Below are 13,932 nucleotides of genomic sequence, written 5' to 3' on the forward strand. Positions count from 1 at the left end.
CCATTGGTGTTGTGACCTGGGGAGCAATTATGGGAAAAATTCAAAAAGAGCTGGAAGCAGGGCATGACATCGTGGCTGAGCGACAAACGACTCCAGAGCAAAGCAGCGGAGCGCTGACCAAAACTGTGCAGCCTCTGTTGTCATCTATAACCAGAAATCTAAATACAAACGAGTTTTACCGACACGTTGCAGCTCACTGTGTATCAGTGTTGTTGTGGAGACCTGGGATAAAAACCACGAAGCCATCCTTTCATATCCAAACTGCTTATTCTTAGTTTTTGTTACTACATACGCCTCTATTCCATCCAACTTAATGATGATGCTGTAAAACAGATAAACACTCATGCACCTGTTTCTGCTGCTAATATAATAAAGAACAGGGTGCATCACAACCAGCACCAACTTCAACCTGAACAGGCTCGATAAAGTCCGAACAGCAGGGAAGTCGAGGGACTCACGCCATGCAAAACTGGGGTTTAGTGTCATACCTGAGCATACGTGCAGGGGCCAGGGATCGAACGACTAACCCTGTGATTAGCGAACAACCCGCGTTAACACCCGAGCCGGTGCCGCTGCCAGCAGGAAACGGATAAAAGATAACAAAGAGTTTGAATATTCTGTGTAAAAAGAGCCAATTTACCAAAGTCATGAGGGTGAGACGCGAGAGAAAGGGAGAAAGGCTGAGAGATAAACAAAGTGTGAGGCCCTAGGGTCCTCTCAGGAGTGCGAGTGGAGGAGTGTGGGCTCTCTAATGATCAATCAACACCCTCCTTGCTGCCATGGCATCTGTTAGTACTCCAATGGCCTCCCGTCTGAGTGTGAGCCCGCTGCAAACTCGACACACAGCTGGTATCCAATCAAACTTCACAACTCGCAGAGCCCGGGTCAAGGAGCAATTCTGACATTTTGTCGAATGTCAGTGTTCAACCTTTTCTAAAAGTTCGACGACACGGGAGTTTGGCTCTGTGAATATCGAAGGGTGGAAATGGGAAGGAGTGAAAGGCAAAGGAACGAAATGAACATTATAGCGCTGCTCGAGGGCGCTACAGCGGAGAGAGAGGCGGACCGATGACTAACAGGGGACGCCGTGAGACCTCCGCATCTCAGCGAAAAAGTTCCCAGTACGTAGAATAAAACTAACTTTTCATAATTGGACAAAGTAAAGCCATCAGGCTGCACGCTACACCTTACTTTCTTAAAAACCCTCCCAGAGTCCCCGAAAATCAGCGCATTCGCAGTCCTCCTGCAGCAGGTTTTAACACTGGCAGGAAGCTATGCCGAACACTGAAACCTGTCACTTATCTCAGACAAAAGGAGACACTTGCTCAAAGGTATACAACTGACAGGCACAAACACGGCATGGAAACAAGATCACAAAAAGTGCTTTCATCCATCCTCCAAGGGCAGAGGATCTCATGCTTCACACATTGCTGAAGACGTCAGTATATCGGCAGGTTTTTGGGAAACAGTCGCGAATATTCATTCATAAATTCACTGACAATTTGGAGGCCGCAGTTTTTGAACTGTGGAAACAGTGCAGACAGAAAATAGGTTGTAGTTTATCGAACAGAGTAAACGGGACCGCGTTTCAAAATAAAAGACCTCCGTGCATCGTTCAAGCTTTCCTCTGCGTTTCATTTTTAAACAGTAAATCGTTCCCTTAATTGCAGCATGAATGTTGCTGTAAAACTGATATGCTGATCTATTAAGTTTATTGCTTTGTTAGTGGGAACAATCTGGCTGGAGGGAGCGGGCGAGGACAGGTAGCATCTGTCCCCACCTACTGCCTTGGCAGCATTAGCGTCATCTGCTAGCTTTGGCAGCATCTTGGAAGCACATCAATATGGCTTTATGTAGCCAGGGCCGCTAGTAGCTAGCATGCCAGTCACGCTCTTAGGCGACGCCTGCTCACAGCCTGAGCATCCACAGAGCAGCGAGCCAACAGAGCTAAGCGGAACTGAGCTGAGGCTGAACAGGGAGGCCAGGTCTCCGTGGACCAGGACCAGTATCTGTCATCTATCCACACATCCAAGCGTTGAGCCAAGTCCTGCGAACACTGCCATCATTGTCAGCTTTCTGTCTCCTTTTGCTAAACAGCACTTCTGTTGGGGAATGCTGAGGCTCTTTAGATTTACTGATGCATTTGTTAAGGAGACTGACAGTTGAAGCATCTTTGATTTTTTAAGATAATTTCACTCGTAGGGCAGTGGACTACCCCAACGAACTACTGCAAACAGGCAAAAAAAGGAAAAGAAAAACAAGCCCACCCTCGGGATTAATAACTGGGAGCCAGTCCAACAGGACACACTGGAAACACTGGCAGAGTTAATTATTCTAAATAACATGCTTTAAGCGCCACACTTACAAATTAGCGCCATTCTTCTTATTTACACGCAAACGTGATGTAAATTGCAGTGAGTCAGACTTTATTTTAGGGCGACAGGAAAGGTCAGGTATCGATAGCAACAAAGCCTGTGACGTTCACGGCGACTAAATGGCTGCGCTGGCCGAACGTCACAGATCCTTGTAGTTATAACTGATCTCTGTGAGCACAACAGAGACATGAGCCCAGCGCACATCTTAGACTGGTCTGCTGCCAGCTGAACAACAAAGTGACAAAATGTATTGACCCGCGTTGCCTTTGCATTATCTTTCACGATGCTTAGGCGCGCCAATTTTAGGCAGCTTCCTGAATCATATTTCCAGCTTAATACCCGATCAATCATCAGAGACTTGCTAAACAACAAAGTATATGTCACAGAAAGGACATTTGCCATTTTTAAGCACAAAATTGGGAGATTAATTAGCTTTTTTTAAACTGCAGTTTATCAAACTGTCTTCTTGCTCTTTATTTATTTAGCAGAAGGCTACACAATATTCAAACAATTAAAAATAACAAATGGGCCTACACTACACCCCCTTCCTTGAAGGGCCACTTTTTAATCCCACGTTGGCAACCACAGGTAGGCATGGGAGGCTTTACGCATAATAGCTAATGAAACATTGTTTGTGTGGAGCCTGCAAGCCCAACAGCGGGCACGATCACACAGTATGTGCAGTATTTTTGGCCTTTCTGAGTCAATATGTTAGGTTTGGATTCATTCAGTTCAGTTTTATTTTTCCCGAAACAAATCACAACAACAGTCGCCTCAAGGCGCTTTATACTGTAAGGTAGATCCTACAATAATACATACAGAGAAAACCCAACAATCATATGACCCCCTATGAGCAGCACTTCGGCGACAGTGGGAAGGAAAAACTCCCTTTTAACAGGAAGAAACCTCCGACTGAACCAGGCTCAGGGAGGGGCGGGGCATCTGCCATCTTTGAGATTAAGCTGTGTGGGAGGTCTCACATACTGGTAGCAAACAAGGCAAGTTGACTATTAAGTAAAGATGTCACCAGAACTTATGCTCAGGGCATCAAAAATGCTAAAAATGCAACAACATTGTTTTTCTTTGGTACCACAGACAACATAAGCACAGAGGCAGAGCGAGTGGCGTAAAACTACAAGTGTTGTAGTCCGTCCTTACATGCAGACAGAGAACCACAAGAACAGGAAAAACTACAAGCGGCACAACATAAACTACAGCTGAGGAAGTCCAAGGGGTGATGATCAATTTGCAAAAGGTGAAATGCAACTAACACTACTGTTCTTTGAAATACCTCCAATCTAGCAGCGCTCATAACACACCTGCATTAATATCCGTTCAATGAATTCACCCCATGAGTCACCTCAACCAATTACAGCAGATGGCCCCGCCCCTCCCCGAGCCTGGTTCTGCTGGAGGTTTCTTCCTGTTAAAAGGGAGTTTTTCCTTCCCACTGTCGCCAAAGTGCTGCTCATAGGGGGTCATATGATTGTTGGTTTTTCTCTGTATGTATTATTGTAGGGTCTACCGTACAATATAAAGCACCTTGAGGAGACTGTTGTTGTGATTTGGTGCTGCATAAATAAAACTGAATTGAATTAATTTAATTGAGAGTCTGTTCATTTCACAGTAATAACATCTAAAGTATTATTCTTCTAATGTCAGGTCACCATATTCATTTTTGAGAAAGCTGGCACCGCTGTTGTGAAACCAGCTTTTGCTCCATCGGCTGAAATGTTTGCAACGGCAACATTAATGCTTATGCTAACACAGCGTAACAGTGCGACATTAGCCGGCTACATGGCAACCATCCTAACATTTCAATCCACGTCTCATCAGCATAACATAAAGTCAACACTTTAAATAAATGATCTGCCACCATGTCAGTGTTTTACAATGTGCTTTTATTTTAGGAGCTTATATTTAAGTACACGGGATGATCATTTTGTTTTGGTATTGAATGGGTAAGTATGTTCTACTGGTACTGGAACCGTGACATCCCTACTATTAACTAGAGATTACCAATACTTTAATTCTGGTGTATTGATCAAACCCACTTTATGGAAACAGGAGTCTGAATCTCGGTGTGCTTCAAACAGACGTTAAGTGTGTTAAACATGACAGCTACACAAGTCAAACGTAATTACTGGCTTTCACTAAAGCATGCACTAGTAAGAACACTGTTGTTCCTAAATAAGCCCGTCCACAACATTAATGTTCAAGAAACGAAGAGCCTGCACCACAATAATGTGTTTACAGATGACAGATGATTTCTGAGTACTTCCCCCTGAAATGTCAAACCTGCTATTATTGTTTCTGTAACGATCTCCGACCCGTGTTGTTGAAACTGCAATAGACTGATCTTTCAAAACTTAAAAGGAATAACAACAGGAAGGAAGTGAAAGTCATTATTAGCAGTCACAGAAGGGAAACACCTGATAGACGAGACTTTGTTAGATGGACTCAGTCAGATGCTGGCGAGTAAGAGTTAACGACCAGCTGACCTAATCTGGTATCATTTGGTTTGGGTTCTCTTGGAGGGAACACTTAAACAAATCCTAATTCATGCTTACAATGAATAAACCCCACAAATTACCACATAAAACAGAAGCAGCACACGGCTTCAGTGAACTGGTTAATGGAAAAGTTGCAGGTTGGTTACTTACGTTTGTCCCATTGACACAATTCATTAAGGTTTAGTAACTCTGATTCAGACAAAGGTTTTCTAAGTCGATGCCTTTGAGCCATCAGAGCTGTTACAGTGCTGGTTACATTATATTATATTCAGAACTAATGACATCACACAGATCTCAAATGTCAGCCTTTGAGAAATGTGTCGGGCAAAAATAATTAGCTGCCAACTAATAAATGTTTATTCTGCACAAATGTACACTGAGGAAAGTCATCATGACACAACTAAAGACAGGTTAAGCTTTTCTTTAAGCGTGTGGGTGTTGGCTTTTTGCACAGTGCTGACTGCAGGAGGTGTGAAACACAGTTAACACAGGAAGTTTGAGGGTCGACACACTAACCAACTATCAAAAGGTCTGAGCTAATTTTACCTGCACTTTGAAACATGACCGAAAGCAACAAAAGGATGCTGCTTTTAACACTGCAGGGGTAACGCTGCCGCACATGGATCTGGTTTCAAACCTGCAGGACCAGGATGTGGTGAAAAGTGGCACAACAGTGATGCAGCATCAGCAAAACTCACACAGGCTCTTTACTCACTCAAAGGAGACTCCTCCTCAGTCGCCTGAAAGCATTTGAGTTGAAACCAAACTGCTGGAAGAGGGCGTGCACACAGCAACTGAAATCCAGCCAAAAAATCTGTCTAAAATTAAACTTGTATTCCCTAAACTGTGGAGGAGATGTGAGAACAGCACAAGGAAACTTAAACCCTCCTCCACTTCTGCAAACGCTCTCACGTTCTACATCATGTTGCTATGACAATTTAATTATAGTCTATCATGACTGCATTTTGTTTATGTGTCTATGTGAGGCAGTTGGAAGATTATGTGTGAATGTGAAGTGGCACTCTTTGGCAAAGTACCTAATTTTTGGTTGCAGGGAAAACAGCTCTAGCTTGTGGCGAGCGAGCATGTTGGTTTCACAGCGCGGCCAGAGCCCGTTTGTTGTGAGTCACAGCATTAACTCATTCAGCTCCAGAGGAAGGAGAATCGCATATGTCAGGGCTTCTCGCATGAATACATATAGAATATTGACGCGCCGGTAAAACAATAGACCGCTCTGACAGCTGTAACCTTTGCGAAGTGTTTTGTTTCACGCTCGCTTCACCGAAAGCCAAGTCACAGAAAGGGAAATTGGTGAGAATCAGAGGAGAAGTGACTCATTCCTCATACAGTCGTCTGAAACTGCTTCTTTTAAAAAGAAACAAAACAACCGCAAACACGAGTCCCGCCTGGCAGACAGGACACATTAACGTCACGGCGACTTCTCCAACGGGGGCCGTTCTCATGTCGTACCAAACCTCAGCACGGTATCTACGTCTCATCGAAGCCGCGGCGTGCACACGCAGCTCTGTGGCTCCACTCCAGAGAGCAGGGGGTCCGGATATGAGTCCAACCCCAGATCATATGGAGAGGAAGTCGGTTATTACAGAGCGTGCTAGTGGTTTATGAGTTTGGTTTTAAAATCCAATATGAGAATTTGATCCAAGGGCAACTCTCGGTCTGCTCTGGTCAGCTCGGCGGCTGCACACGTGAACCATCCAATAGCACCTCTTTCAAGTCAGCACCGAGCAGCAGACCAAGACAGCTGGCCTAACATGTAGCTACAATACGCTTAAGTGATAGCCGACTTATGAGCAACACTGGATATGGATGTGAAGCACGGGTTACTCGATTTCCCATATTCAGAAAAAGGTAGAAACCGATGTTGTTCTTCAGCGGCTGCAGTCGTTTCCCAGGATAGTCCCACTACAGGAATGTCTGACCGCTGCAGAGAGCCGAACAGTTAATGCAGCCTGCTGACCCAAGCACCATCTTTCTCCAAACAATCCTCGTGGGGTCACGGTCGCCAGAAAAATGTCTACATTGGTGAACTCGTGCTCAGGCAAATCTGTCAAATAAATGAAGACTGTACGACGCTAACAGTACGATATTACAGCTGCTAACAGCTACTCCCAGTTTCACTTTTACAGCCAAACCGGGTCATGACCTCCTCTCGTCCTTAGGATCTTGACAGACTAAACTCTGAAACACATAAAACCAAAACCATAATGAGCACCCTCATTGTTCCAGTCTGGACTCATGCAGGAGTGAAGTCCTGTGGTGCCTGCTGTTGCTCCAGTGTATTTACAAACTACCCGCGTCACACACGGCGTCCTTACTGCATTACAATTACTGGTGTTACAAACTGAGAAAAAACGTCTATATCAGAAAGCACAAGATGACTTTGTCACATGTCGGTGAAATGACCATGAATTCTCATTTTCCAGCTAAGGTCGTCTCTTTGCGTGAGCCCACACACTTTCTCTAATTTCTTGTTCCATCATCCCACAGTATCTGTTACTTCACAAGAGTCTGCACATTTGACTCTCGCAAGAGGCCTTAGGGTCAGCACGAGACGCAGGGATCCAAAGATTAGCAGACAGGACTGGAACAGTTTAACGGCTACAGAGTCAGAAAAAGGAATCTGCAAGTGAAAGAAGACTATTGAGGAAGACCCTAAAAGCAAACTTTCACTTCCATTTATGTATTTAGTGATAGAGCTGGGGGAAACAGCACTCAGATAAAATGCAGTATACCTGAGCTTCATTGGAGCAGTACACATGTGCATCCTGCATGCGTTTATTAAGTTAGGAAATCAAAAGGCATACTCGTCCTCTCAGTTGCTGGAAACCAAAAATGCTTCTTTCTTACAGAAATGAGCCAGAGATTCACTGGCATTTTGGTACAGACATAAACTGAATGGTTTAAGGTTAGAAGTTGTCCACGAAATGCCACGTCAGGCTTTCATTAACTCAGCAAAAAGGGAACAAATAAGTAAGCAGTTCATTTATGTTGTTAAACAGGAAATTAACAGACTGATAATTTGATCACAGCTCTATGAATCACGCACAACATTAAAGTTTTATAAATAAGTTGTGCGCACACAGGCTGAAAGTTATAAATGGAAGATCACCTACCCTCATTTTCAGATGTTGGACACGCCACCTGTACAACCAGATCAAATGTTCTTTCTGGATTCTCCCTGAAAGAATGAAACAGTGTTTACTGAGAGGTGAGGGGGAATAAAAGCAGGTGTTACATCCACAAGCTCGGGCACAAAGTGCGCACTAGGACGCACCGCAGCTGGGTCGCATTCCAGTGCACAGGTATGCAGGTGTACCCACTTGTGCCATCAGAGCTTTGGTTTGAAAGAAAGACGGGCTCTTTGATCTCTAACGTTATCGAGCTCAGGTCACGGGACACGGCTCGTTCACGGCACCGAGCGACCGGTGTCCGCCTGCTCGGCTAGCGGAGCTGCTAATTGGTGGTCAGCTAGCAGACACGCCGACAGACTGACCCAAATGCCGAGCAGCCAGCTGGCCTCGCTGTTAAAGCCACTGCTGGAGATGACGGCTCAAATTACGCCAGACATTCCTTCGCATTTACGCACGCAGCTCCCGTTTAGCGTTATTCAAGCACGCGTTAGCCTTTAGCATAGAAAGGACAGCAGAGAGGGCAAACACTCGGAGCTCTTACTTTATCCTGCTGTCCATGGTTTAGTTACAACATCGCGGCAGCTCCGTGCTGTCGGGGGGCTTTGCTCTGAGGGCTGTCCGACAGTATTTCCACCTCGTCCTTCTTTCAGCCTCAGCCCGTCTCTGCTTCGCGTTTATCGGACACTGCTCGGAAGGTGCTGCGTCCGCATGCCTGGAGGTGCGATATCGTGGCAGTCGGTGCCGTCTTTCCTGCCGCTTATGTGGCCTAAATCCACGATTCAGCGCCGCCGCGGCTATTTCCCACAACAAACACCATCCAGGAAGTGCTGTCAAAGATTTGGTGACGTCAGCGCGTCCGACGAGCACCTTGGCTGCTGCAGTGAGCGGCTGCTGCTCGTCTGCCTGCCGGCGGCTCCCTGCGCTTACGCTGAGTAACAAGCGCGATGTGCACAGCAGACCTGAGCCGTGTGATTCACGGTTTTGGTATTTTTTTCATTATTGTTATTATTTTTAAACTGCTTTCCCCACGAGACTGTGTTATTAGTTCAATATCTATGGCAGCAGTAGCTTCAGCTGCGGCTCCCAAAGTGCGGTCCTAGGAGCCGCTGAGGGGGCTAAAAGTAGAAAAACAACTGATTTTGTCCAACCTGTAAAGACACAAAACACGGATATAAGCTACAAATAGTCTTTGTTTTATTTCTAACTAAATGTGCTTAAAGATTTTTAAAAAGTCTTCAGTACCTTAAGATAATGAAAACAGTGAAATAGAATCCAAGTTAAACACACACATGGTTAATAAATGTAAGGCTGAGAGAATAAAGAAGTCTGTTTTTAAACTGACCCCAGGTCAGCGGGCAACACAGTACCTGAAAGTACCCTCAGCACGGAGGTCTGACTCTGAGAACAGTTCAAATCTGCACCTGATGACCTGAGCTGACTCATCGGGTTATAAACAGTGAGCAGGTCACAGATGTGCTGCGGGGCCGACTATTGAGTTTTGTGAATTAGGAATTCTAATTCATAAATCTGTGTTGAACTGGGAGCCAGTGGAGTGCGTTCAGTACTCGGATAATATGTTAATATTTCCACTTTTGTTTAAGGACTCAAATTGAGCCAGTTTCTCTGAATCAATTTGAGATAAGAAGACAGAGATGAGACAGAGATATAATTCCTCAGAGAGGAAATATAACAAATATTTCTGTCTTGTTTCTGTTCAAGAAAACTTTCTAGATCTCCAACAGTGAATGTCATCAGTGCTTATTAGTTTGTGAACAAGGGTTAGATCATCAGAGGGAAGCAACAAGTGCAACATGGTGGAATACATTATGATTCGTTACGACAGAACTGAGCAGGAACGTGTAACGGTTAAAGAGTAATGGACCAAGAACTGATCCCTGTGTTGTTATTTGTGCACATCTAAAGCTACTAACTGAAGTAGTAGCTGCAGGTGTTTTGGTTCTCGAAATGTGCGCTGTTTATTGCTGAGCTCGGACTATTCAGCATATTTACTATATTTGCAGACAAGAGTGACTTAAACCAAAACGACTCACCCCAAAACCACAAAAGCCAAAACAATCGGCTGAAAAATGCTGAAACAGTCAGGAGAGCTGAGAAGACAATTCTCTGTGGGTTTGTTACATATGATAAACCTGTTTCACATCATGCATACAGTGACTGGATGCATTGTTACTGTATTATTATTACACCGTGCACTGATAAACTGTGTGCTGCATGCTGTGTTCATAACACCGGAAATGCTGTTTCTTAGTCCAGCACAAGAATCGCGTGGTTCTCTAAGCTTATAATGAAGCTGCCATTTGTTGTCTGCTGTGTGACAGGATGCATACACGACGCACAGACGGCAGCATGTGGGTTTGGGCTCGACAGAGGCAACGTGACAATGATAACATCTTAATCTGTGCTAATGGCTCCTAAAGATCCGAACAGACTCTGAACCCTACGGCTCACTTACTGTTGGGTTCAGTCTAATCCTGCAACCCTGTCAGGAATAATTAATAGTTAAAAATGTAAAAACTAATGTTATCAGCACCATCTGCACTGCAGGCTTGTAACTTCCTACAACAACTACATCAGCAAACATACCTTCAGCTCTCTTTACCATTTTTATCAAACCCCTATGACAGTCTGCTAATTCTCATCATACCTTCCTGCACGCAGGTCCATGTGTCCACCTCTGGAAATGCAAACACACAAACTGCATCTTTTGAGTACGCTGTGGAGCAGACGTATGGATTTATGGTTTATGGTCATCAAAATGTCTAGATTAGCCATCACATTGCATCAGCGATCTCTTCTTCAGGGTTTATTTCACTATTTCTTGCCAGGGCCTCTCTGTTGGTAAACCTACGCACATGTAACTTTAATGTTTACAGTTAACACTGGAGCCCCGATTATTAACAGGTGACTCTTACTCAGCGTATGAGTAAATGAATCCTTGGCTCATACAGTTAAATCCACATCCACACAGTTTTTTCTTATTTGGGTCTGTGCAGCATCACAGTGGAGTTTAACTAAAATAATTAATATGTGACCAACTTTCAGGCTTTCAGGTTTAATATGTTTTAATATGTTTTCACACAAGGTTTGCATTCACTTTAATTACAGCCTGTGATGATGGGCTGTGTGGTAGGCAGGCCGGAAAGGTGGACCCAAGAGCAGGACTCAAAACCGGGAGGTTAAACTCAAAACGCAGTTTTATTGCTAGAAAAAACTCCTCAAAATCAAATTCACAAAACTAAAACCCTGAAGATGGGAACTAAGGAGCAAAACTGAGAGACTAACAGGCAACAAACACACAGCATGTGGCGGGTAGGACACATTAACGATGCCACAGAGAGCAAAGGCAAACACGGGGCTTATAAACACAGTGGCGTAATCAGGGAATAGGAAACAGGAGGGAGACACAGCTGGGAAAAATTAGGGCTAACAAGACAGAAGGAAGTAAAACTAAATACACTGACATAGGACATGGCCTTTCAAAGTAAAACAGGAAACCAGAAACAATTTACAAAGACTTGACACTGAGAGACAGACCGAAGACCATAACAGAGGGAACCAGTGAAGACGGCGATTTAATACTTGGACAAAAATCCTTTGCAGTCAACGACTGCTGAAGTCCCATAGACACAGACATCACTTCCTCCCTTGAGATGCTCTGCCAGGCCTTTACTGCAGCCAGTTTGTGTTGCTGCTTGTTTGTGTGTCTCTCTGCATTCAGTTTTGTGTGTCTGTGAAGGCTCTCCATCATCCAGGTCATTGGAGTCTAAGGGACTTGGAAAGCATCTGGACTTCTTTGGGTTTCTTGAAGTTGAGTTTTCAAGATACTTTTCTTTCCAAGCTCCTTGGATTCAGTTTTGAATAGAATCTTTATCGGGCTGAGATCAGGTGACTTGACTTGGACACTGAAGGTTATCTTTGCTTGAGAATGTCTCGGGTTGCTTTTGCAGTGTGTTTTGGATCCATCTGCACTGAGACGTGGGGTCCAGTCAGTTTTGCAGCATTTGTCTGAATCTCAGCAGAGAGGACAAAGCCTTGCATGTCACAATTCATCCTGTTACTTCTATCACTAATAAACACATCAGAGCACAAACTGTTTCCCTCCTTCCCCATATTTCTCCTGTTGTTGTGGTTCAGGTTAACCTGTGTTTCATCTGTCCAAAGTAACTGTAACTGGAAAAATGAAGAATAAAGAAAAGTAACGGCGCAGTTATGTGCCGTTCTTGGGTCTAACTATTGGTTTGAACCTTATTTTTTTACTTGCTGTATTTCTGTTTCTGAAGGCATCTCGATTGTAGACCTTGACAGTGTTACCTCCAGAGTCTTCCTGACTTGGTTAGATGTAAAAAATTTCTTAACTATAGAAATAATTCTGTTCTCAAGTCCCGTATTGTCTTCTGTGGTCTTTCTGGCCCTTCGGTACTGTCGATTAGGCTGCTCATAAGGTGAGTTTCTTTTGTGTTTGTTGCTGTTGGTGTTTTTTCTTCTTCCTGATGAGCGCCTTTATCTGTCGCCCTGTTTCCTTGGGTCTAATACGTAAGATTACAATTAAAAAATCTACTTCAGATATTACGTCTGCCTCACATGTTCAGGCCATGAATGTGTCAGTCATTTTTCCAGTTTGATGGATTATGTGTAAAAAAAAAAAAAGCTATAATACCTTTTGTGTGTTTTTTAAACAATGCATCATACGCACTGGATTCTAGCGGCAGAGAACACACGAGGACTTCTTCCGTGTTGGAGGAGGTGCTGGAAAAAGGCTTCACCTGACGCTCTGTGGTAGCGGTGAAGTAAAAACCGTTGTTTGTACGATTGATCTGTGTGATGAACATCAAAGAGTGGTGTTTGCACCTCCCACAACTCCACTGAAGTGTTTGTTGGTATGCAGCAGGTACAGCGTGGGGTTTGGTGTTATTGTGGAGAAGAGGCTGCGATGACTGGACTTTCAACTGCATAATAACAGAGTGTCACAAGTATGTGCAATAGAATAATATCAATGTCTCAGTGCACAATGATGTTACTGTTAAACTACTGTCAAGCTACTGAAAATGTCCTCAAAGTGCCACAGTAATATAAGCAAACCGTGTAGAGTCCCTATCCTTTTATATGACCACCATAATCTTCTCCAGAACTCTATATTAAAAACAATGCTTGTGAAAGAGATGAGTCATTGTCCTCTTAAAGGGAAATGCATGCTTCTGTAATAGCACACTCGCACTACTTTCATTCTAATGGGACAGGGTTTGTTCACTGCTGTAAACCTCGAGAGCTGAAGCTAATTCGCTTGTAATATCTCAAACAAAGCGAGCCCTCACACTCGATCACTTACTTGTCAAAGGAGCAGCTCTTGGCACTTGATGACACAGTAAATCCAGAACTCGATGCTACTATCTAAAATCTTGAGACACGCTTAAGCCGTATTTGTCTGATGGTAACCTGGAACCAGTGGCTTAGATACACCTTCTTCTCTCCCCACGAGAGTGTGACGGGATCAGAGGCAGATATCTTCAGGCTGACTGGAAGGTAATTAAATGGCAGCAGACTGGGCCGTGCTGTTTCAGGCATCTGTATGAAATGATCGTGGTGGGGCTGTTGCCATAACATTGTGATTTCTAAAAAAATGCAGAAATTTGTGAACAATAAAACAATAAATGCCCAGATAATATTCATTTAAGAGTTCCTGCTACTGAAAAAAGGACAACGCACTGTTTCTCTGTCCTTCAGCGATCCCAGTAATCTGTTACAGAACGTCTTCAAACATGTTTTATCTACCTGAGGAGCGAGCGATGTATCTTCTTGAATTGAAATGTCACATAGACGAAAAGAGACAAGCAGGGTTCGTGTTGGGACGGTGCAGCAGGGAGTAAATGCAGC

General features: G+C 44.0%; 1 protein-coding gene across 4 annotated transcripts in view; it reads right to left on the reverse strand.

Annotated features, from left to right (window-relative positions):
* Nucleotides 1-8,903, reverse strand: part of dennd1b (DENN/MADD domain containing 1B) — a 93,275-nt gene extending 84,372 nt beyond the window's left edge. For 3 of the 4 annotated variants that reach the window (XM_084910392.1, XM_084910393.1, XM_084910390.1), the window contains exons 1-2: nucleotides 8,582-8,903; nucleotides 8,023-8,087 (exon numbers count right to left, since the gene is read on the reverse strand). In XM_084910392.1, coding sequence (XP_084766518.1) covers nucleotides 8,023-8,028 — 6 coding nt within the window. In that variant the 5' untranslated portion in view covers nucleotides 8,029-8,087; nucleotides 8,582-8,903. The remainder of the gene's footprint in view (nucleotides 1-8,022; nucleotides 8,088-8,581) is intronic. The other variant, XM_084910391.1, reaches the window with a different exon arrangement.
* Nucleotides 8,904-13,932: the final 5,029 nt, after the last annotated feature.

Source organism: Perissodus microlepis, chromosome 17 (assembly GCF_051167445.1).
Source record: "Perissodus microlepis isolate ML-2025 ecotype Zambia chromosome 17, ASM5116744v1, whole genome shotgun sequence".
NCBI classification, from domain to species: domain Eukaryota; kingdom Metazoa; phylum Chordata; class Actinopteri; order Cichliformes; family Cichlidae; genus Perissodus; species Perissodus microlepis.